Source organism: Dendropsophus ebraccatus, chromosome 3, assembly GCF_027789765.1.
Source record: "Dendropsophus ebraccatus isolate aDenEbr1 chromosome 3, aDenEbr1.pat, whole genome shotgun sequence".
NCBI lineage: Eukaryota > Metazoa > Chordata > Amphibia > Anura > Hylidae > Dendropsophus > Dendropsophus ebraccatus.
In genome coordinates this window covers 21,745,690-21,767,864 of record NC_091456.1, presented here as the reverse complement: position 1 = coordinate 21,767,864, position 22,175 = coordinate 21,745,690, and the positions used below count along the sequence as shown (strand labels likewise).

The 22,175-nt window shown below is 42.7% G+C and overlaps 1 protein-coding gene across 6 annotated transcripts in view; it reads left to right on the top strand.

Annotated features, from left to right (window-relative positions):
- SEPTIN5 (septin 5) overlaps positions 1-20,040 on the top strand; it is a 60,287-nt gene extending 40,247 nt beyond the window's left edge. For 4 of the 6 annotated variants that reach the window (XM_069961089.1, XM_069961092.1, XM_069961091.1 and 1 more), the window contains 9 exons: positions 1,034-1,157; positions 1,235-1,369; positions 3,320-3,437; positions 5,823-5,924; positions 6,085-6,181; positions 9,834-9,969; positions 12,789-12,818; positions 15,422-15,524; positions 18,775-20,040. In XM_069961089.1, the coding sequence (XP_069817190.1) occupies positions 1,034-1,157; positions 1,235-1,369; positions 3,320-3,437; positions 5,823-5,924; positions 6,085-6,181; positions 9,834-9,969; positions 12,789-12,818; positions 15,422-15,524; positions 18,775-18,831 (902 nt within the window). In that variant the 3' untranslated portion in view covers positions 18,832-20,040. The remainder of the gene's footprint in view (positions 1-1,033; positions 1,158-1,234; positions 1,370-3,319; positions 3,438-5,822; positions 5,925-6,084; positions 6,182-9,833; positions 9,970-12,788; positions 12,819-15,421; positions 15,525-18,774) is intronic. The other 2 variants (XM_069961090.1, XM_069961093.1) reach the window with 1 other exon arrangement.
- Positions 20,041-22,175: the final 2,135 nt, after the last annotated feature.

Genomic DNA, 22,175 nt, shown 5'->3' with positions numbered 1-22,175 from the left:
TCTCTTCCTGTTTGAGTATAGGGGGAGATCAATAAATGATATGGCAGGTGGGCCAGGAGAAGCGACCAGGGACGGCTTTCATTATTTGTTGTTCAGGCAGCATGATGAAGTGATGACAGGTTCGACTGCGTTCACGCTGCGTTTTTGCAGTCCATTTATCGTATCCATTTAATGGGGGGGGGGGGGGGGGGGAGAAACGAATGCTAAAACAGATGCATTTCTGTACATTTACTTAGATCTGTTTGGGAGCCATTTGGGATTGGGAGTGCAGGCTCCAGGGCCAGTAGCGCCCCCTTTAGAAGTAAGGAGTTGTGTATCCTGTGCAACAGCAAATGTTGCAAACACACAGGGCCGACCTCATCTACCAGGGGCGTAGCTAGAATTCATGGGACCCCATAGCAAGAAACTGTGCGTGTGTCCCCATGAATCCTGTGCGCCCTCATACTCTCATGACCCGCCGCAGTCCCACAGTGTTTCGTTCTCCGTGAGAGGGAGCTGGGAGAACAGAACACCAAGGGACTGTGCCAGGGCATATGAGCATTCCTTGGTGGGGGAAGGGCCTTGTGGCCGGAGGTGCAATCCTGCCAGTTGGTGTCGTGAGTAGAGATGAGTGAACCGGGTTCGGGTTCGAGTCGATCCGAACCCGAGCGTTCAGCATTTGATTAGCTAGGGCTGCTGAACTTGGATAAAGCTCTAAGGTTGTCTGGAAAACATGGATACAGCCAATGACTATATCCATGGTTTCCACCTAGCCTTAGGGCTTTATCCAAGTTCAGCAGCCACCGCTAATCAAATGCCAAAAGTTCGGGTTCGGATCGACTCGAGCATGCTCCAGGTTCGCTCATCTCTAGTCGTGAGCCATAGCTACCATGGAGGCAGACCACGTTTTGGCCACATGGGCCCCTTACCAGTTGCGTGGTCTGCCTCCATGGTAGCTACGCCACTTCTGTCTACCCTGAGTGCATGTTCTTTACCTATTTTCCTCAAGGCTTGATTCCTGATTTTCTGTTGCGTTCTGCTTGTTTCCTTCTAGAAAGGATTAACCAAACAGTAGAAATTTTGAAGCACACAGTGGACATAGAAGAGAAGGGCGTTAAGCTGAAGTTAACCATTGTGGATACCCCTGGTTTTGGCGATGCGGTGAACAACACAGAATGGTAAGAGACCTGCCCTCAGATGAATGTATAGGAACATGGAATAATTCTCATCTAACACACTTCTCCTTTCGGAGCAGCTGGAAGCCCATTACCGACTACATAGACCAACAGTTTGAGCAATATTTCCGGGATGAGAGTGGACTAAATCGGAAAAACATCCAGGATAACAGAGTGCACTGCTGCTTGTACTTTATCTCCCCGTTTGGACATGGGTGAGGAGAATACTGTATTTCATGATCTACCCTGTGTGCCCAGTATTTAACTTGTTCATGATGGAGTCTTATAGAAAAACTAGCGTAAAGACGACGGATGGGATTGCCATGGCAACCTCTCAGATTCCAAGCGCTTTTAGCATGATGGCAAGCAAGTAATACTGTTTCCATGGTTAATACAACCACCCTTCATGCACATCTATATTTATTCTGGGGGTGGACATATCTATCAAGACCCTGGAAATGTTCATTCTCATACTGGAATCTGGAGCTGTGCAGATCGGGATATCATTTTGATACAGAGCCATTTGATTTCATACTTTGGTAGGGAACCTTGACTCTCCAGCTGTTGCAAAACTACAACTCCCATCATGCCTGGACAGCCAAAGCTAAAGATTTGGCTGTCCAGGCATTATGGGGGTTGAAGTTTTGCAACAGCGGGAGAGCCAAGGATCCCTACCCCGGATTTAAAGGGGTTATCCAGTGCTGCAAAATTATGGCCACTTTCTTCCAGAGACAGCCCCACTCTTGTCTCCAGCTTGGGCAGGGATTTGCTGTTCAGCTCAATTGAAGTGAATGGAGCTTAATTGCAAACCGCACCTGAACTGGAGACAAGAAGAGTCGTGCTGTCTGTGAAAGAAAGTGGCCATGTTTTTGTAGCACTGGATAACCCCTTTAATACAACACTTTGTGGAAGCATAGGAGACAGCTATAGTGTGTGTATGTGTACATATATATATATTTATATATATATATAATATATATATATATATATATATATATATATATATATATATATATATATATATATATAAAATATATGGGATGTGTGTGTATATACATAGTGAAACCTTGGATTACAAGTAACTTGGTTTGAGAGTATTTTGCTATAGATTTTGAAAAATTTACACTCTGTAAACAAGCAAGATTTTTTAAAACAAGCCCCCCTGTGTCCCCATCCTGATATTGTACAGGGTAGAAAGTCTCTCATTTTAACCCACTGCTACCCGATCAACCCTGCTGGTCATCAGATGCCATCCGGCTCTCCTCCGGTGCCCGTCAACATCACTGCTGCTTCCCTCTCACCCCTGAATTAACCCCTTCACTGATAGCTGCTCCAGGCAGCCGGCACTAGTACTATCAGGTTTACAGCCACCTGGAGAGTTATGTGTGTGGAGGGAGAGTTAACTGATTAACCCCTTCTTTACTGATACAGTCTTCTTTATTGATCCAGAAAACCTTATCTACCTTGTTTTTGGGTTGTGGAACGAATTGTCTTTGCTTCAGTTATCTCTTAGGGTACAAACCCACTTGACGTATTTGCTGCGTGAATCAGTCTTAAAAATAAGCAGGCAAAACGCAGGTTGGCTTTATACAATTGTTCTGCGTTAAAATACGCAATTGCGTATTTTTGAAGCGTAAAGCTTGTTGTTAGCAAAGCATCAGTTAACAACCTGTGCGAAAAACGCATGTAGCTTCACGCTTCAAAAATACGCAATTGCGTATTTTAACGCAGAACAATTGTATAAAGCCAACCTGCGTTTTGCCTGCTTATTTTAAGACTGATTCACGCAGCAAATACGTCAAGTGGGTTTGTACCCTTATAGAGAAATTTTCTTTGATATACAAGGGATTTGGATTACAAGCACGTTCCCAGAATGAATTATGCTTGTTATCCAAGGTTTCACTGTGTGTGTGTATATATATATATATATATATATATATATATATATATATGCAATATTTAATGCTTATACTTATTTTTCCACTGTAGAATCAGTTACAACCTCCCTGTAATTTTACAGGATAAGTGTGTGCGGCATCCCAGGGATTATATGTATGTGTATATATATATATATATAAAATATATATATCACATTGAGAGCCTGTGCATTAGCTGATATCCATCCATTAGCTGACCTCTCTCTGCTTTCTTTCCATTTGGATCAGGCTGCGGCCAGTGGACGTGGCTTTTATGAAAGCTCTGCACGAGAAGGTTAACATTGTTCCTCTGATCGCCAAAGCCGACTGTCTGGTACCCAGTGAGATCAAGAAACTGAAAGAAAGAGTGAGTTTTCCAAGAATTGGAATTGTTAATGGTAATGATCATACAATGCAAAAACACCTGGTTACAACTAATAGGTTGGAATTTAACAATAGAAATAATGTAGCATTATTGGGCTCATATCGCTTCCTGGGCCATAGCTCACAGGCCCTTGTGTAATGGCTCAGCTTGGGCCCCCCTTCTCCTCAGCACAATTTCTGTTTGCAGTATCAGCCCTGGGCTGTCCGGAACGTTTTGGTGGGTCTCTTAAAGGGAATTTTTTATCAGGTTTATGCTGTGCAATGTGAAGGTTGCATAAAGTAGTAAAAGAATCCTTTATTCAAGCATGGAAGTGATATAGTGCTGCAGTCAGGTTCTCTATCACTGCTTTACGCTACCTTGAGAAGCAGCATAAGCCTGGTGATAGATTCCCTTTAAGAGACCCAGTGAACTTTGCTGGGGTTTCATGTTTAGAGTCTTGTGGGTGTGCATGGGGGTGTAGCACACAGGGATGAGCTTTGTGTGCAAAAGTGTGTAGCATATAGTGCAGAGTAATGTGGCTCCATGATTAACCTCCTGGTCAGAGCTCCCTGTGTGTGCTTGTGTAGCATGTTCAGACCCCCATGTATGTGTGCTTTGTTTTTAATTCCACATGGGAGGTCCTACATGGCAAAGGGCGGAGCGGGGAGGTTCGGAGGTTTAACCTAGATGCCTAACATGGGGGAAGTGGTGGCTAACGGGGGTGCCTATATGCCTATAGTAGAGTCCTAACTACATTACATACTAGAGGGTCTAAATGTCAGGAGGATTCCCTACAGGGGATGCCTTTTTTTGTGGCGCGGGGGGGGGGGAAGTAATCAACATACTGGGGGGTTACCTACGGGGGGTGACTACCTAACAGAGAAGGTTGACTATAGGGGAGGTGGGGACAGAGGGACATAAGTACTTTATTGGGGCACAAAGGGGGCATAAGTACTATATTGGGGCACAGAAGGGTTCTATCCTCTATATAGTTGCAAACAGGGGCCTTATCTACCATATGAGGGTACAGATGGGGGCTTACTACAATGTGAGGGCATAAGGGGGATGGTCTGTAATATACTGAGGGCCTAATAGTGGTATCTGTAATATGCTGGGCTCCGGATACTGGGGTCTGTAATGTGCTGGGGACCTGATACTGGGATGTATACTAAGCTGAGGGCCTGATACTGGGGTCAATAATATACTGGGGACACAATACTGGGGTCTATAATATGTTGAGGACATGATACTGGGGTGTGTAATATGCTGCGGGCTTGATACTGGGTTGTGTAATATGCTGGGGGCCTGATACTGGGGTGTGTAATATGCTAGGGGCCTGATAGTGGGGTCAATAATATACTGGAGACACAATACTGGAGTCTATGATATGCTGGAGACCTAATACTGGGGTGTGTAATATGCTGGGGGCCTGATACTGGGGTCTATAATATGCTGGGGACACAATACTGGGGTCTGTGATATGCTGGGGACCTAATACTGGGGTGTATAATATGCAGGGGACCTGATGCTGGGGTGTGTAAAATGCTGGGGGCCTGATACTGGGGTGTGTAATATGCAGGGGACCTGATACTGGGATGTGTAATATGCTGGTGGCCTGATACTGAGGTCTGTAATATGCTGGGGGCCTGTTACTGGGGTGTGTAATATGCTGGGGGCCTGATACTGGGATGTGTAATATGCTGGGGGCCTTATACTGGGATGTGTAATATGCTGGGGGCCTGATACTGGGATGTGTAATATGCTGGGGGCCTTATTCTGAGATGTGTAATATGCTGGGGGCCTGATACTAGGATGTGTAATATGCAGGGGACCTGATACTGGGGTGTGTAATATGCTGGAGACCTGATACTGGGGTGTATAATGTGCCGGGGGCCCAATACTGGGGTGTGTAATATGCTGGAGACCTGATACTGGGGTGTATAATGTACCGGGGGCCCAATACTGGGATGTGTAATATGCTGGGGGCCTGATACTGAGGTCTTTAATATGCTGGGGGCCTGATCCTGGGATGTGTAATATGCTGGGGGCCTTATACTGGGATGTGTAATATGCTGGGGGCCTGATACTAGGATGTGTAATATGCAGGGGACCTAATACTGGGGTGTGTAATATGCTGGAGACCTGATACTATAATGTATAATGTACCGGGGGCCCAATACTGGGGTGTGTAATATGCTGGAGGCCTGTAATATGAATATCCATACAATAAGAATAACATAGGGAAAATCTGGGGTGTGCCCGTAGTGTAACGGCCTGCTGCCACAATATTCTTTTTAAGAAACCAGGTAGATTTAATTAATTCACTTCCATGAAGCTTTCCTATTTCTTTATAGTACGTCGTCATATTGTTATTCTTTCCTTTTTCAGGTGAGAGAAGAGATTGAAAAGTTTGGAATAAAAGTCTATCAGTTCCCAGAATGTGATTCAGATGAAGATGATGATTTTAAACAGCAGGACAAGGAGCTAAAGGTGAAGAGAATGAGATGGCTGCCTCTTGTCCTATAATATGACACTGCCATAAAATGCCACCTGCTGCAAAGTGCAGGCACACCAGGGTCTTCACTTACCTTGTCTTATTGCTTTATGTTTATTTTTATATTTTGTTTGTGAACTTACTCTTCTATTACAGGAGAGTGCACCATTTGCTGTAATTGGAAGCAATACAGTGGTAGAGGCTAAAGGTCAGAGGGTACGAGGTCGTCTCTATCCGTGGGGCATAGTGGAAGGTAAGTGAGTGTCTCTAGTGTCAGTGTCAATTTACCATATAACATTTATGATTGTCTATGAGTGTCTCCAGAAAGGTTTAACCCCTTAGCGACCCATGACGTATCTGATACGTCATGGTGCCGCGGGGGGCGTTCAGAGCGGGGTCCCGCTGGGACCCCACTCTGAATGGCGCTGATCCCGGCTGACATGTGCAGCCGGGCAGTGCCTCGTCGGCTAATTAAGCCTCTAAGTGCAGTTGTCAAACCTGACAGCTGCACTTAGAGGCTTCAGACCTCACGTCCCTGGTGTCTAGTGGGACGGATCTCCCCCCGCGATGCGATCGCGGGGGGGAGATCCGTTTAAATGCCCGTATCGGGCCTCAGCGTCGCAATGACGCTGGTCCCGGCTCGGCAATAGATTGCTATGGCCTGCAGCAGGCCATAGCAATCTATGACCGATCTCATCGATCTTTGCTGTGTATATACACAGCATGGATCTCTATGAGAGATCAGTGCTGTGTATATACAAGTCCCCCAGGGGGACTTCTAGTTAAAGTAAAAATAAAAGTAAAAATGTTTTTTTATTAATAAAAAATCCCCTCCCCTTAAAAAAAGTCCAAATCACCCCCCTTTTCCCATTTTATAAATATAAATAAACAAATATGTTTGGTATCGCCGCGTGCGTAATCGCCCGAACTATTAATTAATCACATTCCTGATCTCGCACAGTAAACGGCGTAAGCGCCAAAAAATTTCAAAGTGCAAAATTGTGCATTTTTGGTTGCATCAAATCCAGAAAAAATGTAATAAAAAGTGATCAAAAAGTCGTATTTGCGCAATCAAGGTACCGATAGAAAGAACACATCATGGCGCAAAAACTGACACCTCACACAGCCCCATAGACCAAAGGATAAAAGCGCTATAAGCCTGGGAATGGAGCGATTTTAAGGAACATATATTTGTTAACAATGGTTTGAATTTTTTACAGGCCATCAGATACAATATAAGTTATACATGTTATATATCGTTGTAATCGTAATGACTTGAGGAACATATATAACAAGTCAGTTTTACCATAGGGCAAACAGCGTAAATACAAAACTCCCCGAAATCAAAACAAATTCCTCTTTTCTTTTCAATTTGACAGCGCCAATGATTTTTTTCCGGTTTCGCAGCATATGTTATGGAAAAATAATGCTTGTCATTGCAAAGTACAATTGGTTTTGCAACAAATAAGCACTCATATAAGTCTCTAGGTGAAAAAATGCAAGCGCTATGGACTTTTAAACATAAAGTGGAAAAAGCAAAAGTGCAAAAACAAAAATTGGCTTTGACCTTAAGGGGTTAAACCTATAATAGTATATTAGCAGTACAAAACGATGTGAAAGAAACTGCTTAGGCTAGGTTCACACTGCGTTTTCAGCATCCGTTTAACGCATCCGTTTTTTGCAAAAAACGCATGAAAAACGGATTGCAAAAAACGGATTCATTTGTGTGCATCCGTTTTTCCATTGACTTCCATTATAAAAAAAAACGGATCCGTTTTTTTTGACGGACCAAAACGGACAAAAAAACGTTGATGACCCTATTTTTCTGGACGTTAAAAAAAACGGATCCGTTAAACGGATGCTGAAAACGCAGTGTGAACCTAGCCTTAGTTTAAAATTAAAGGGGTACTCCGGTGAAAAAATATCATGTTTTCAGATCATCGGGTTCAGAAAATTATATAGATTTGTAATTTGCTTTACTATTAGAAAAAAAACTTGTTTTCCAGTACTTATCAGCTGCTGTATGTCTTGCAGGAAGTGGTGTATTCTTTCCAGACACAGTGCTCTCTGCTGCCACCCCTGTTCATGTCAGGAACTGTCCAGAGCAGGAAAGGTTTTCTATGGGGATTTGCTGCTGCTCTCTACAGTTCATGTCATGGACAGAGGTGGCAGCAGAGAGCACTGTGTCAGACTGGCAGGAATACACCACTTCCTGCAGGACATACAGCAGCTGATAAGTAAACTAAAAATATTTTACAAATCTGTATAACTTTCGGAGACCAGTTGATTTGAAAACATTTTTTTTCCCACAAAGAACCCCTTTAAGTGTGGATTTATGCAAGTCATGGAAACTGACAGCAGGTTAGAAGACTGTTTCCTTTGAATTTATCAAACATGGCGTAAAGTGAAACTGGCTCAGTTGCCCCTAGCAACCAATCAGATTCCTCCTTTCATTTTTCAAAGAGTCTATGAGGAATCTGATTGGTTGCTAGGGGCAACCGGGCCAGTTTCACTTTACACCATGTTTGATAAATCTCCCCCATTGTTTTTAGGCCATTTTCACACAGTAAATTTGGACACTGCGTTTTTACAGTTAAAGGTTTGCAGATTTTCCATTATTGTCCATTAGTTATCCATTATCCATTAGTGTGCAAGAAGGAAAAAAAAATAATTTTTTTTTAAATAATAGTCATTAATGTAATTAGTATGTACTTTTTTTTTTTTTTTGTCCCTAAAACATTGCAAAATCTGTATAGAATTTTTTTTTACAAAAACATTTTTGTATAGTGACAAAAAAAATGTCTGAAACGATGTATGAACATAGCCTAAACGTGGATGTTTTTTTTTGTTTTAGCACTGGTGCCTTGAAGCTTCACCATCTTACACTGTTTGTATGTCAGGCATATAGCACACAAAAAGCCGGGGAGGCAAATTGTGTCTGTGAGATTATATGACCCCAAAACATTTCAAGTTAGGAAAAAACAGAACTTACAGAAGCCATATTTAAAAGCCATAACAAGAAAAAAGAACAATTCTGATTTCATTCCGGCTGTTTGATGTATAAGTGGCTGATCCTGATGAACAAAGCGCAGATCCCCCTTAGATTACGGCACTTCCTCTGCTTCCCATACACAGTTTTTTTTAGAATTCATTAAGAAGCCTTTGTCTTGTGCCAAAAAAACAGTTCAAATGTCTTAATGGGACACGCTGTGCTATATATGTTACCAGCTATCATTTAAAGGGTCCCAAACCTAACATCTAAATGTAATAAACAGTACATCCTTTAAAGGGGAACTTTGACAAAATGTTTTTCCTTTCGAATCAACTGGTGTCATAAATTTATATAGATTTGTAATTTACTTCTATTTGAAAATTTCCAGTCTGCCAGTACTTATCAGCTTCTGTATGTCCTGCAGGAAGTGGTGTATTCTTTCCAGTCTGACACAGTGCTCTCTGCTGCCACCTCTGTCCGTGTCAGGAACTGTCTAGAGCAGGAGAGGTTTTTTTATGGGAATTTGCTGCTGCTCTGGACAGTTCCTGTTGTAGACAGGAGGTGGCAGCAGAGAACACTGGAATGAATACACCACTTCCTGCAGGACATACAACAGCTGATAAGTACTGGAAGACTGGATATTTTTAAACAGAAGTAAATTACAAATCTATGTAACTTTATGACACCAGTTGATTTAAAAAGGGAAAAAATACCACACCTGGATATACAAATAAGAGTATCTGGAGATATAAGTGGATGTGAATATCCTGTCCAATAATCCCATTAAAGAACATTACAGTTCTGGCTGATAACAGGAAATAATAGACTTTAGTTACAATTGATAAGATACACTGCAGTATATTGTAAAGCACATTGATCTCATACCTCTATCTATTCTTCTATGTGTTCCCAGTGGAGAACCAGGCACACTGTGACTTTGTGAAGCTGCGGAACATGTTGATCCGGACTCATATGCATGACCTTAAGGATGTTACGTGTGATGTGCATTATGAGAACTACAGAGCCCAGTGTATCCAGCAGATGACTAGGTAATGTACCTGTCCATTATAACCTGCTAATTCCATTAATATACTTATCTATTTAGTGTATTAGTATATAATGACTGTAACACTCATCGTGTGCCGGACCCTGCTCATTTCCTGCTAAACAGAACTGGCATTAAAGCTGGAATACAAGCTGTTATACGTAACTAATCCTTTTCCTATAGTAACATATTGACATGCCTTCAGTCTATTACCCAGTCTACTTTATGTTTAAAGAGGTATTCTCATCTGGGACAGTCACGTTTCAGAGATTTAGGTTCTACTACTGGGACCCATCTTGAGATCGGGGTCCCCAGCCACCCTCTACTAGATCAGTGGGTCTGCCCACCTAAGAGGACACTTAGGGTCCTATTACACGGGCCGTTGGGGGCCCAATAATAACTGTAAACGAGCGCCGATCGTGTACTGGGCCTATTACACAGCCCGATTATCGTTTAACAAAGGGCTGCAGGGACATCATTACCGATGTCCATGCAGCCCTTGCTTTTACTTCATTACCTGTCCAGGCTGCAGGGCTCCTCTTGTGGTCTTCTCCCCGGGTCCCATGTGCTGCAGCTTCAGAGCGGCCTGTCTGAACTGACAGGCCGCCAAGCCAATCACTGGCCGTGGCGGTCCCGGCCAGTGATTGGCTGAGCGGCCTGTCAGCTCAGAGAGGCCGCTCTGAAGCTGGAGCGCGCGGGACACGGGGAGAAGACTGCAAGAGGAGCTCTGCAGCCTGGATAGGTAATGTAAATCATCAGTCGCCGGCCGTGCTCCACTATTACACATAGTGATGCGCGGTCGGTGCCCGACAATTATAGGTTCAAACCTATATCAACGATCAGCCAATGATTGTTGTCATCAGCTGATCGTTGTATTTATTACACGGAGCGATCATCGATTTGGCTAATTCTCGTTCCGTGTAATAGTAATAGTCAATGGGAGTTACACAAAAGGCATAAATAGCCAGCTCTGTCATTTTCGGCTGCCTGGCCACCTCTTTAGCCGCTTCTTTACCAGATGGGAATACCTATTTGTCAGATGACTATTTCAGGTACTGAGCAATTACTGGCCCTTTACTCATTCTACTATTAAAGTATACCTCCGGTGTTAGGGGGTCTCCTTCGTGAAAAATGACTATTGTGCAGCACTATGCACTATAAGTATTTCTCTGATGTATAGCTATTTTGAATTAGGCCCAAAGACCCAGTGGCATAGACTCCCATTACACTGGGTCTCATACAGAAGACAGGAGCTATAGTAAAGGAGGAAGCTTGTCTCATAAGGTACAGTATATAGAGGCAGCGGGGAGAACGGACATTTGGAAGCCTGTTCCGACAACAGATTTAAAATAGATTTACATTAGAGAAATGACCCCAGCGCACATAGCTGCAATCATTTGTCAAATAAACAGAACAATTGTACCTGCACCAGTAGAATGCATACAAGGTATATTTATTACAATTTTATCAAGCTGAATTGAGAGGCTATATGGATATTATTACAGTCAGGGTCACAGGGTCAGCCCTTTTTAATTTTTTATCTCCTGTCAGATTCCTATGGGGCCAGTTGATTGTTTTCCGATCTCAGACAATGGAACATTAGATGATTGGCTGCCTCCCCTAACCTAGATAATGTTATAATGTCATAGAGACATGTCAGAAGTTTTGGTCCGAGTCCAAGTGTTCAGACCCGTACTTGGAATAAGCTGGGAGAACTCTTGGCGTGGTGCGGTCCCGTGAGGAGTTGGGCTCCTAATGTCTGACTCTTTCACTGACACAGAGCGGGGAGTGGACCATGCAGTCTTCTCTTGGCTCGTTCTCACGGTTGAAAATATGTGAGGTGCGCCCCGACCCAGCTATCATGTCACTGAAGGGTAGGATTTACCCCGCTCAGTCACTGACTGCATCTGTGTCCTGCCCCAGTCAGTGACTGGCTAAGCGGGGCATCCGTCACCCAGCTTGTGACATAGCCGCAGGGGAGATCTGCACACTATCAGCGGGTCCAGGAGCGGGTTACGGCGCTGTGCGACCACTGAGAGGGGTAAATATACCTCCTTTATTATGTTCCCCTCATCCACAGGTCCCTGCTCTATTGGTTTACAAATCAGGATAAAGATTGGAAACAGTAGGATGAGCCTGTACTAATGCCTGTGCCCACGGTTGGTGGCACCACAGTGGATATGATAAGACCCCCATATATGAAAACCATGCATATAAGTTAATATGATAGATCTTTCCATTCTTTTTATTGGTTAGTCCTGAAATAATTTAATTATTAGAGATATTAAATTCTAGAGATGAGCGAACCTCAATAACGACCCCGAGCGTGCGGCATTTGATTACCGTTGGCTGAAGAAGTTGGATGCAGCCCTAGGTAATACTGGAAAACCTGGATCCAGCCATAGGCCATGTATACACAATGTGTGAGACTGAGGTCTCTGAAAAGATCAGGTGTATACGCCCCGGCCGGCATCCCATAGACCAAGAGCTAACGTATATTTTTCTAATATTCACGGCCATAAATTTACGAAAATATGCATTGTGTGAACATAGCCATAAGTTGTATCCATGTTTTCTTGGCAGCCTTAGGGCTGCATCCAACTTCTTCAGCCACCGCTAATCAATTGCCGCACGCTCGGTTCGCCCCAGGTTCTCTTCTCTCTAATAAATCCCATAGATCCTAACATCTAGCCTCAATAATGCTAACATAATAACACGTGTGTGTGATAGCAGCGTATACATCTCTTATTATCCTATTAACCCATCATACGGTACATATTCAAGTCTGAATTATTAAGTTTTATCACTTTTTGTCTTTTAAAGGCATGAAGAAATTTTGACCACAGCCGAAAGGTTAGGGGTTAAACTTAAGTCACATTTTTCACTAAACTTTGGCTTCATATGGCGTTCTAATTAAACGTTTGGGTTCTTACTAATATGGTGTCTCTTCCTATCTTAGTGTCTCTCTAGGCATGCTATTCTGTAAAATCGGACAGTGGGTATGGAAAAAACACTACTGTTAAGGCAATGGTACGATGCTCAGGAAATAACAGGGGAACTCCAGCAAAATGCTTTTGCTTTTGAATCAGCTAGTCTCAGAAAGTTATACAGATTTGTAGTTTACTTCTATTTAAAAATCTCAAGTCTTCCAGTACTTATCAGCTGCTGTATGTCCTGCAGGAAGTGGTGTATTTTTTTCAGTGCTTTCTGCTGCCACCTCTGTCCGTGTCAGTAACTGTCCAGAGCAGTAGCAAATCCCCATAGAAAACCTCTTCTGCTCTGGACAGTTCCTGTAACAGACAGAGGTGGCAGCAGAGAGCACTGGGTGGAATATACCACTTCCTGCAGGACATACAGCAGCTGGAAGTAGTGGAAGGCTTGAGATTTTTAAATAGAAGTAAATTACAAATCTGTATAACTTTCTGACACCAGTCGATCTGAAAGAAAAAAAATTGCAGCAGTTTCCCCTGTGAACATTTCTTTTGATAGTAGAATGGTACTTCAGCAATTTACTACCTTTGGTGCAGCTACTTTCCCTGCACCATGTCAGAACGGACAGGAGGGTATCCATGGGGGGACACATTAAAGCTGAACATCTGCTTCCTCTGGGGCTGTATGTAAGAAACATAACCACAAGTGACCGATGATGTCACCCTGATGATGTCACCCTGATGATGTCATTCCTTAGCAGTCATGTGATATAACCTTATGATTGCATTGTCCATTGCCTTTGTTTCTTTATCTTTGAATGTAAATAGAATCTCTGCAAATGAGGAGCATGCTAAGGATCTCTAAGGGTAGTATTGCACGGGCCGATGAAGGCCCGATAATAACTGTAAACAACGCAGATCTGCTAGATCGGCGCTTGTTTACTGGGCCTATTACACTGCCCGATAATCCTTTCAAGGGCTGCAGGGACATCATTACTGATGTCCTAGCAGCCCTTGCTTAAACTGTATACATTACCTGTCCAGGCTGCAGGGCTCCTCTTGCGGTCTTCTCCCCGGCTCCATGCGCTTCAGCTTCAGAGCGGCTGTCTCAACTGACAGGCCGCTCTGCCAATTACTGGCCGCGGCGGTCCCGGCCAGTGATTGGCTGAGCGGCCTGTCAGCTGAGACAGGCCGCTTTGAAGCTGGAGAGCGCGGGACCCGGGAAGAAGCACAGAGCAAGAGGAGCCCTGCAGCCTGGATAGGTAATGAATTCTTCTTTGGTAATTGTCAGCGTCGGCCACGCACCGCTATTACACGTAGCAGTGCACGGTCGGCGCCCGACAATTATAGGTGAGAACCTATATCAACGATCATCGCCTGATCGTTGTCTTTATTAAACGGAACGATAATCGGCCGGATAGGACCGATTATCGTTCCGTGTAATAGTACCCTAAGTCCGCAGCATGTTCTGATTTTTGCAGATTTGATTTTTATTTCGGTGTTGATGGGGTTTTAAAAACCTTGGGGGAGATTTATCAAACATGGTGTAAAGTGAAACTGGCTCAGTTGCCCCTAGCAACCAATCAGATTCCACCTTTTATTCCTCACAGACTCTTTGGAAAATGAAAGGTGGAATCTGATTGGTTGCTAGGGGCAACTGGGCCAGTTTCACTTTACACCATGTTTGATAAATCTCCCCCCATATGTATTGCACGGTAATACCACGTCTGAACATGGACTAACTCTCTCCTGTCTGTCTCTGGACTCAGGTGCCTTTTATCATTTATGATTGTGTATTGTACTTGACTTCTAACAATGGACATTCAATTTAGGTGCTTAGTTGAGTAACTTATGTGGTTATTTACAGTGCAGGTCATATCCGGTAGTGAGGACTATGCCTAGTCTAATATAGCTACTTGTTGTGGGCAAATCAAATGTCTTGGGCAACCTGCTAGTGACAGTTCTGTGTTATATTAAAGGGGTACTCCAGCTATTTTTTTCCTTTCAAATCAACTGGTGTCTGAACGTTTTATAGATTTGTAATTTACTTCTATTTCCAGTACTGTTTCCAGTATCAGCTGCTGTTTGTCCCGCAGGAAGTGGTGTATTCTTTCCAGCCTGACACAGTGCTCTCTCTGTGTGTCAGCAAATCCCCATCGAAAACCTTTTCCGGCTTTGGACAGTTCCTGCCATGGACAGATGTGGCAGCAGAGAGCACTGTCTCAGACTGGAAAGAATACAGCACATCCTGCAGCACATACAGCAGCTGCTAAGTATTGGAAGATTTGAGATTTTTAAATAGAAGTACATTACAAGTCTATATGACTTTTTGACACCAGTTGATTTGAAAGAAAAAAAAATATATATATTGTGCAGAAAGTTTTGTCTGTTGGGAGACAGAACAATCACTCCCATAACAATAATCGTTAGGTACATGTATTCAGCTAAAAGATTGGAATATTCAAGCAGTATTAATGGCTAAAGAATTATAATTCATTACTGATACAGTGTCTTGTCTTTTTGCAGCAAACTGACTCAGGATAACAGGATAGAGAGCCCCATTCCTATCCTTCCCCTGCCGACACCTGACGCTGAAACAGAGAAACTCATAAAAATGAAGGATGAAGAGGTACGTACAATGTGCCTGCACTGCTTTCCAAATGACCTTAAATAGCCACATTTCAGTAAACATTGCATAAATCAATAGTACAAGCGAAATTAAGAATCAGGCTTCTTTCTAGAACCCCTCCCTCAGTAAACCTGAATTCACTTTGTATAGATCCAAAACCTTTGTAACATATCTTATCAGAGAAAAATGCCCCATTTATCAGGATACCTAGCTGCATGCTTTTGCATAGCTGGCTCTTCCTAAAGACCGGTAAGGGTCTGAACAACCAGTTCTCAACCAGTCAAATCTCTATGATACATCAAAATTATTTAAAGCGACAGTAACACAAAATGTTCAGAAGTTCAGACATCTCGTTTGTTGTACACACTATATACACAAGACCTATAGACTTCAGTGGAGTTTTGACACATCTTTTATAGCATTTACATGCAGTTTGCGTTGAGTTAAATTGACTACTTCAGTTCTGAGGTTGTGTTAATTTAACTTCAGGAAATAAGATGATCGGTAAGGCTGGGTTCACACACAGTATATTTCAGGCAGTATTTGGTCCTCATGTCAGGTCCTCTTATTGCAACCAAAACCAGGAGTGGTTTGAAAACACAGAAAGGATCTGTTCACACAATGTTGAAATTGAGTGGATGGCCGCCATATAACGGTAAATAACTGCCATTATTTCAATACAACAGCCGTTATTTTAAAATAAGAGACTACAAATTCTAAACATACCAGTCCTCAAAGCAAAATCTAATAATATATGTCAATTTATTGTAATAAAAAGTAATAAAAAATAATCTTAAACCTGAGGTGTCTTTCTGTCTTTTCCAGGGTAAAATACTCATAGACACATTAAAAGCATAAACCATACAAATGCATAAGCCCCGGGGCCTTATAGTGCATAAGATCAACACAGAGGGTTAGGGAATGTGGTACAAAAGCATATGAAAACAATAAAAAATATAAAAAAAAATATCACAAAGGTGTATAAAACAACTAGATAATCATATAAATAGCCATCTAGTCATTATACTGAAATGCTTCAGATATATGGTCAGCACAAATGTGGTAGAACTGGTCTTTTGGTTCAGACCAAGAGAGGGATTTCCATCATCCTCTCACTGAATAAAATCACGCAGTGAAAGCAGGCAGATGGGGGTAGTAGTCCTGGCTCAGTGGACTGATCCAACGTTGTTGTTAAAATTCAAAAGTCAGTTTGTTTGTAGATTACGTTCCAAAGTAAGTGATCTCCGCTGCCAGTAGTGCAGTAGACAAAGTCACTGTTGAGCCAGCTCCTCCCAGACTTAAAAAGATGAGGAATAGATCCAGGGGTATGCTCAGGTGACTGCTGAGGGGTGTAGACAAATGTTGGGTGGCTTCCAGATGCGTTTAGAAACTGCTAGCTTCTTCCTCAGTGGCTGGGAAATGGTGTGAGAAATCGTTGATCGGTTAATAAGACCTGGACCTATTTTTATCGTTGCTCGTTCGCATTGAATAAGACGTCGTTCGCAGTAGTGACAAACGCAGTAGCGACGACTAGACGACCGCAAGAACGATCATAAGTAACGATTATCGCTCCATGTAAATGGGTAAGCGATTTCAGGTCTTTCGTAATAGCGGTCATTTGTATTGTTTATCGTTAACGATTATGCGAACGATAATCGTTCTGTGGAATAGGGCCCTAAAGTAAGACGGCTGGGGGGCAACATAGTCTTCTTTCACTAACAGCAAGCATCATGGGACAGATTGGCAAGTCTCATACAAATTAGATAGCCAGGGGATCCCATAAAAATTCTAGATAAGTAATACATTTTTACTGAAACTTTTTACCAAAAATGATCTAAGGTGTATGGGCCATTTAAAGCATACCTGTAGCAATTTTATTTTTTTTTCTAATTCAACAGGGGTTGAGACCGCAAGCAGTTTTGAAATATACTCCCTTTTTTTTTTCCTAGGTTTTAAGTTTTCTGGGTTTAAATTAACGTTATATATACATCCATACCGTGGTCCATGCCTCCTCTCTGTCCTTCGTACGCTTAGGGCCAGTTAACAAGAAGTAAAAGCGTCGGAACTGTCTGTCTATGAGAGCACCTCCGCTCTCCGCACCTCTCCGCTTAAAGAATTGACATGCCAATTATTTGAGTGGAGAGTGGAGGCGAGCAAGCCCTCCCATAGACAGACTGTATGACACCAAGGCAGATGGGATTCTCTGCCACGGAAATTTTGACGCTTTTACTCTGTGTGGACTGGCGCTTACACAAGGATAGGATGTTCATCTAGCATGTTGTATATTAGCTGAGGGCAATTAACTTAGGCAGATTATATTATTAACGTTTACTAATTCTATTATTAGCTCTTCAGCTTACCAGAAGACAATGCTCTTTGATTTGCAACAATTCAGTCAGTATAATGTCACTGTGTGGTTATAGAGGTTTTGGTGCTTTGTGACAGGAGAGCTGACCATACAATGCAAGCACCCCCAGAATTCTCTGCTACTGAATATGGACGTGCAGCAGCTGTACACATACGCAGTTAAAGGAGACACCTATTGGCTGTATTTATAATGTTGATTTAAACATAGAAAACTTAAATTAAGTAACAAGTGTATATTGCAAAACTACTTCTGATCACATTAAAAAAAAATTGCGACAGTACCTCTTTAATCTTTAGTGTGGTAGACAGCCTACTGTACCATGATGTTACAGTAATATTTTGTCTTATAATATCACCGGCACTACTCATATTATCCACAGGATTATGTTGTTGTGCGTTTATTGGCCTTGGACACACTGAGGACTGCAATGAACCGCAGCGGAGGTGCACCTCACATAGCATATTGTGCATACAACGAATTCAGAAAAAGCTGAGGGCACTCACCGAGTTGTTGCGTTACTTCTTTATTCTGACATATGTTAAAACCTTCGGTGACACATGTCACTATTCAGCAGACGCCAAACCACTTCACATATACAACAAAGACATGACGACAGTTTCGCGCGCATGCGCACTTCATCTGATGAAGCGCGCATGCGCGCAAAATGGCTGTCATGTGTGTGTTCTATATGTGAAGTGGTTTGGCGTCTGCTGAATAGTGACATGTGTCACCAAAGGTTTTAACATATGTCGGAATAAAGAAGTAACGCAACAACTCTGTGAGCGCCCTCAGCTTTTTCTGAATTCGCTGTATGAACGATGAAATACATGTCTATCCATTAGTCCGATAGATATGATTAATATCTTTATCTCTTCCTTACAGCTGCGGAGAATGCAAGAAATGTTGCAGAAAATGCAGCAGCAGATACAAGACCAGTGAGCGTCCCATCCTGATGGCACTTACCCCTCACATTTCCTGCTTCCCAACCTGTCACGTCAAGGATGAGTTTGGAGATGGATGTGGTACCCACGGACTTATTGCAGTATCTTATTTATTGTCCTCAAATACACGTCCGATATGAACTCCTCCCTCTGTTGTTCTCCTCCATCATTCTTCTCCGGAACGTCCCTTCGCTGAGCCATTCTCATATCAAGCTAAAGCCTGCTGTCTGTTACCGCCACGTCCACCCCCTGATGCATTTAGGAGTCACAGCGAAACCATCCTTTGGGGTGTCATCAGGACAGTGTGACGTGTGCGTTGGAAATGGCACCCATGGACGTACTGGGTGATGATTTCTCTATATATCCTGCATCTTCCATACGGCTCTGTCATTAACACAGAAGGGACGTGTCTCGGGACGGGAGGCGGCTCAGTTATTGTTTTCTACCTACACCGTACCCCTGCTCTACAAGAAGCTTGTGTTTTTTTTTATTTGTACAGTGTTGCAGTTTCTTGGACTCAGGACTTCTTTTTTTGTTGTTGTTTTGCTGTACCAATGTTTACTCAGTTACTTGACCAATATCCGCTAAATATTAGAGAGCACCAGAGGAAGTATTTAAAGGGGGATGCACAGAGCGTACACTGGTATTCCAAGCGACTAGTCATCATATGACATCACTAAGTGGGAACAAAGCCCTAGAGTTCTCTCTCTTCTGTTAGGCTACGTTCCTCCATTGGGGTTGCGCTGCTGTTCCTGCATATTGATGGATATTGGAATAATAATTATATATATATTTTTTTGGATCTTTTACCATTTTTCCCCATGAAAATATAATTCCAGCCACCTCATGGCGTGGACGTAGCCTTTCACTCGAGTTTTCTTGCAGCCGTCGTCTACCATGTTATTACTCAATGCGTAATATGGCGTTTGCCTTACTGAATATACAGGTAGAGAAGGCAGCCGCCATGTCCATAACAACCTTTACATTTCCAATGGACAGAAAATAATGGCCTTTACTGTACTCACGGCCCCAGGTGTAAGGGACCAAGCCTACGTCTTATCATTCTAGCACTACAGATTGGGGCTCCTTGCTTCAGCTTATGTTCTTCTGCATGTAAACTTATGTGTCAGAGCTGTAATTTAATGTTTTATTTAATCATATCACAGTACAAAGTGGATGATAGAAAAGATAAATGCATTTTTAGCTATATGCTGCTTGTCTCTCTAGGTTCTAAGCGTACAGTTTGTGGGTGAAGTTGTATTTCTACAGCAGGGATGGGGAACCTTTGGCCCTCCAGCTGTTGCAAAACTACAATTCCCATCAAGCCTGGACAGCCAAAGCCTTCGGCTTTGGCTGTCCAGGCATGATGGGAATTGTAGTTTTGCAACAGCTGGAGTACCAAGATTCCCCATCCCTGTTCTACAAGAATATTCATTGAATATACATCTATGGGGCAGATGCTTTAGCACAAGAAACACATTACAAAAGGTCACATGTACTTAAGAGAATCTACCACTTCAATGCTTATATTGTTTTTCAAACTTATTAGTGCTGAAGCGCTGATTCTGGTGGTCTGGTCCTTCCGCGGCCCGGTTCCAGATATCTTTGCCATATTAGAAGTATATTAATGTGGTCTTCTGGTGCACTGGAGGTGGGCCCAGGGCCTCCAGTGCACAGCTGCCAGTTGACGCATGTCTTCTGTGCTCCTTCAGTTTCGCCTTCTGTGTCAGCTCCGTCCAGGCTCTGCACATCATCTCACGTGCTATGAGCTCCGTCATTAAAGTGGACACGCAAAGCAGGGCCGGAGCTGACACAGAAGGTACAAAGAAGACGTGCGTCACCCGAGGGTGAACATATCTGTGCACTGGAGGCTCTGGGCCCGCCTCCAGTGCACCACAGGACCGCATTAGCAAACTTATAAAATGGTAAAGATATCGGGATTGACAAAGAGAACCATACCGGCAAAATCAGCACTGAAGCACTAATAAGGTTGTATGAAAACCTTAATACAGTGAAACCTTGGATTACAGGCATAATTTCTTTTGTAAATCACTCTTATATCAGAGCAAATTTTTAAATGAAATTATTGAAGCACGGACGATTCGTTCCGCACCCCAAAAATAAAGTAGGTAAGGCTGGGTTCACACTACGTTTTTGCAAAAAAAACTGATGGAATACTGATGGAAAAAATGGATGCAACTGTGTGCATCCGTTTTGGATGCACACGGGTCTGTTTTTTTTGTTTTTTTTTAACGGGCTCAAAAATGAGGTTGACCACGTTTGTGTACGCTAAAAAAATACGGATCCGTTTTGATCTGTTTTTTTTTTTTATAATGGAAGTCCATGGAAAAATGGATCAAAACAGATGCACACAGTTGCATCCGTTTTTTTCATCAGTTTTTCGGGGAAAAAAAACGGATTGCAAAAACATATTGTAAACCCAGCCTAAGGTGTTCTGCATCAATAAAGAACAGTGTATCAGTAAAGAAGTGGTTAATCAGTTAACTCTCTCTCTACACTTGCAACTCCCCAGGTGGCTACAAACCTGCTGGTGCTGGTACTAGTTCCAGCTGCCTGGAGTGGTTAGAAGGGTTTAAAGGGGTTATCCAGCGCTACAAAAACATGGCCACTTTTCCCCCTACTGTTGTCTCCAGTTCAGGTGCGGTTTGCAATTAATCTCCATTTACTTCAATGGAACTGAGTTTCAAAACTCCACCCAAACTGGAGACAACAGTAGGGGGAAAGTGGCCATGTTTTTGTAGCGCTGGATAACCTTTAATTCAGGGGTCAGAGGCTTGTATTAAGAAATCTTTCTTGTTTACCAAGTTACAATTTTAAAAAATCTATAGTTTGTCTTTTAAAATGCTCTCAGGCCAAGTTACTAGTAATCCAAGCTTCCCCTGTATAAGCATTGAAGTGGTACAGTCGCTTTATTCTGCTGCGGATTTCATGCTAAGGGCTTTGACAATGTGGATTTTATCCTGCACATTGAACCAATATATATTGCTGAGATCTGCCCCATCACATCAGCGACATTAAATCTGCAATGCAAAATAATGGGTCTATAATTACCAACAGCATATGGATAGAAGTATACAGTCATGATACAGGAAGGGATTTTGGCAGAAGGTTTTTCAACACTGCTGGAATCCATTCTCATTTTTCGGCAATTGGTATATGGTAGCTTTATGTCTCACCATTACCTATAGGCAGACTGTTTAGCCATCATTTATATTGTAGTCGAAGTACAAAGCCAGGAATGGATCGTCCCTGCAGGACTCTAACAAAGTTTATACGCAGATCACATTTTCTCTCTATCCCATCATGTACAAGTGTCTCTAT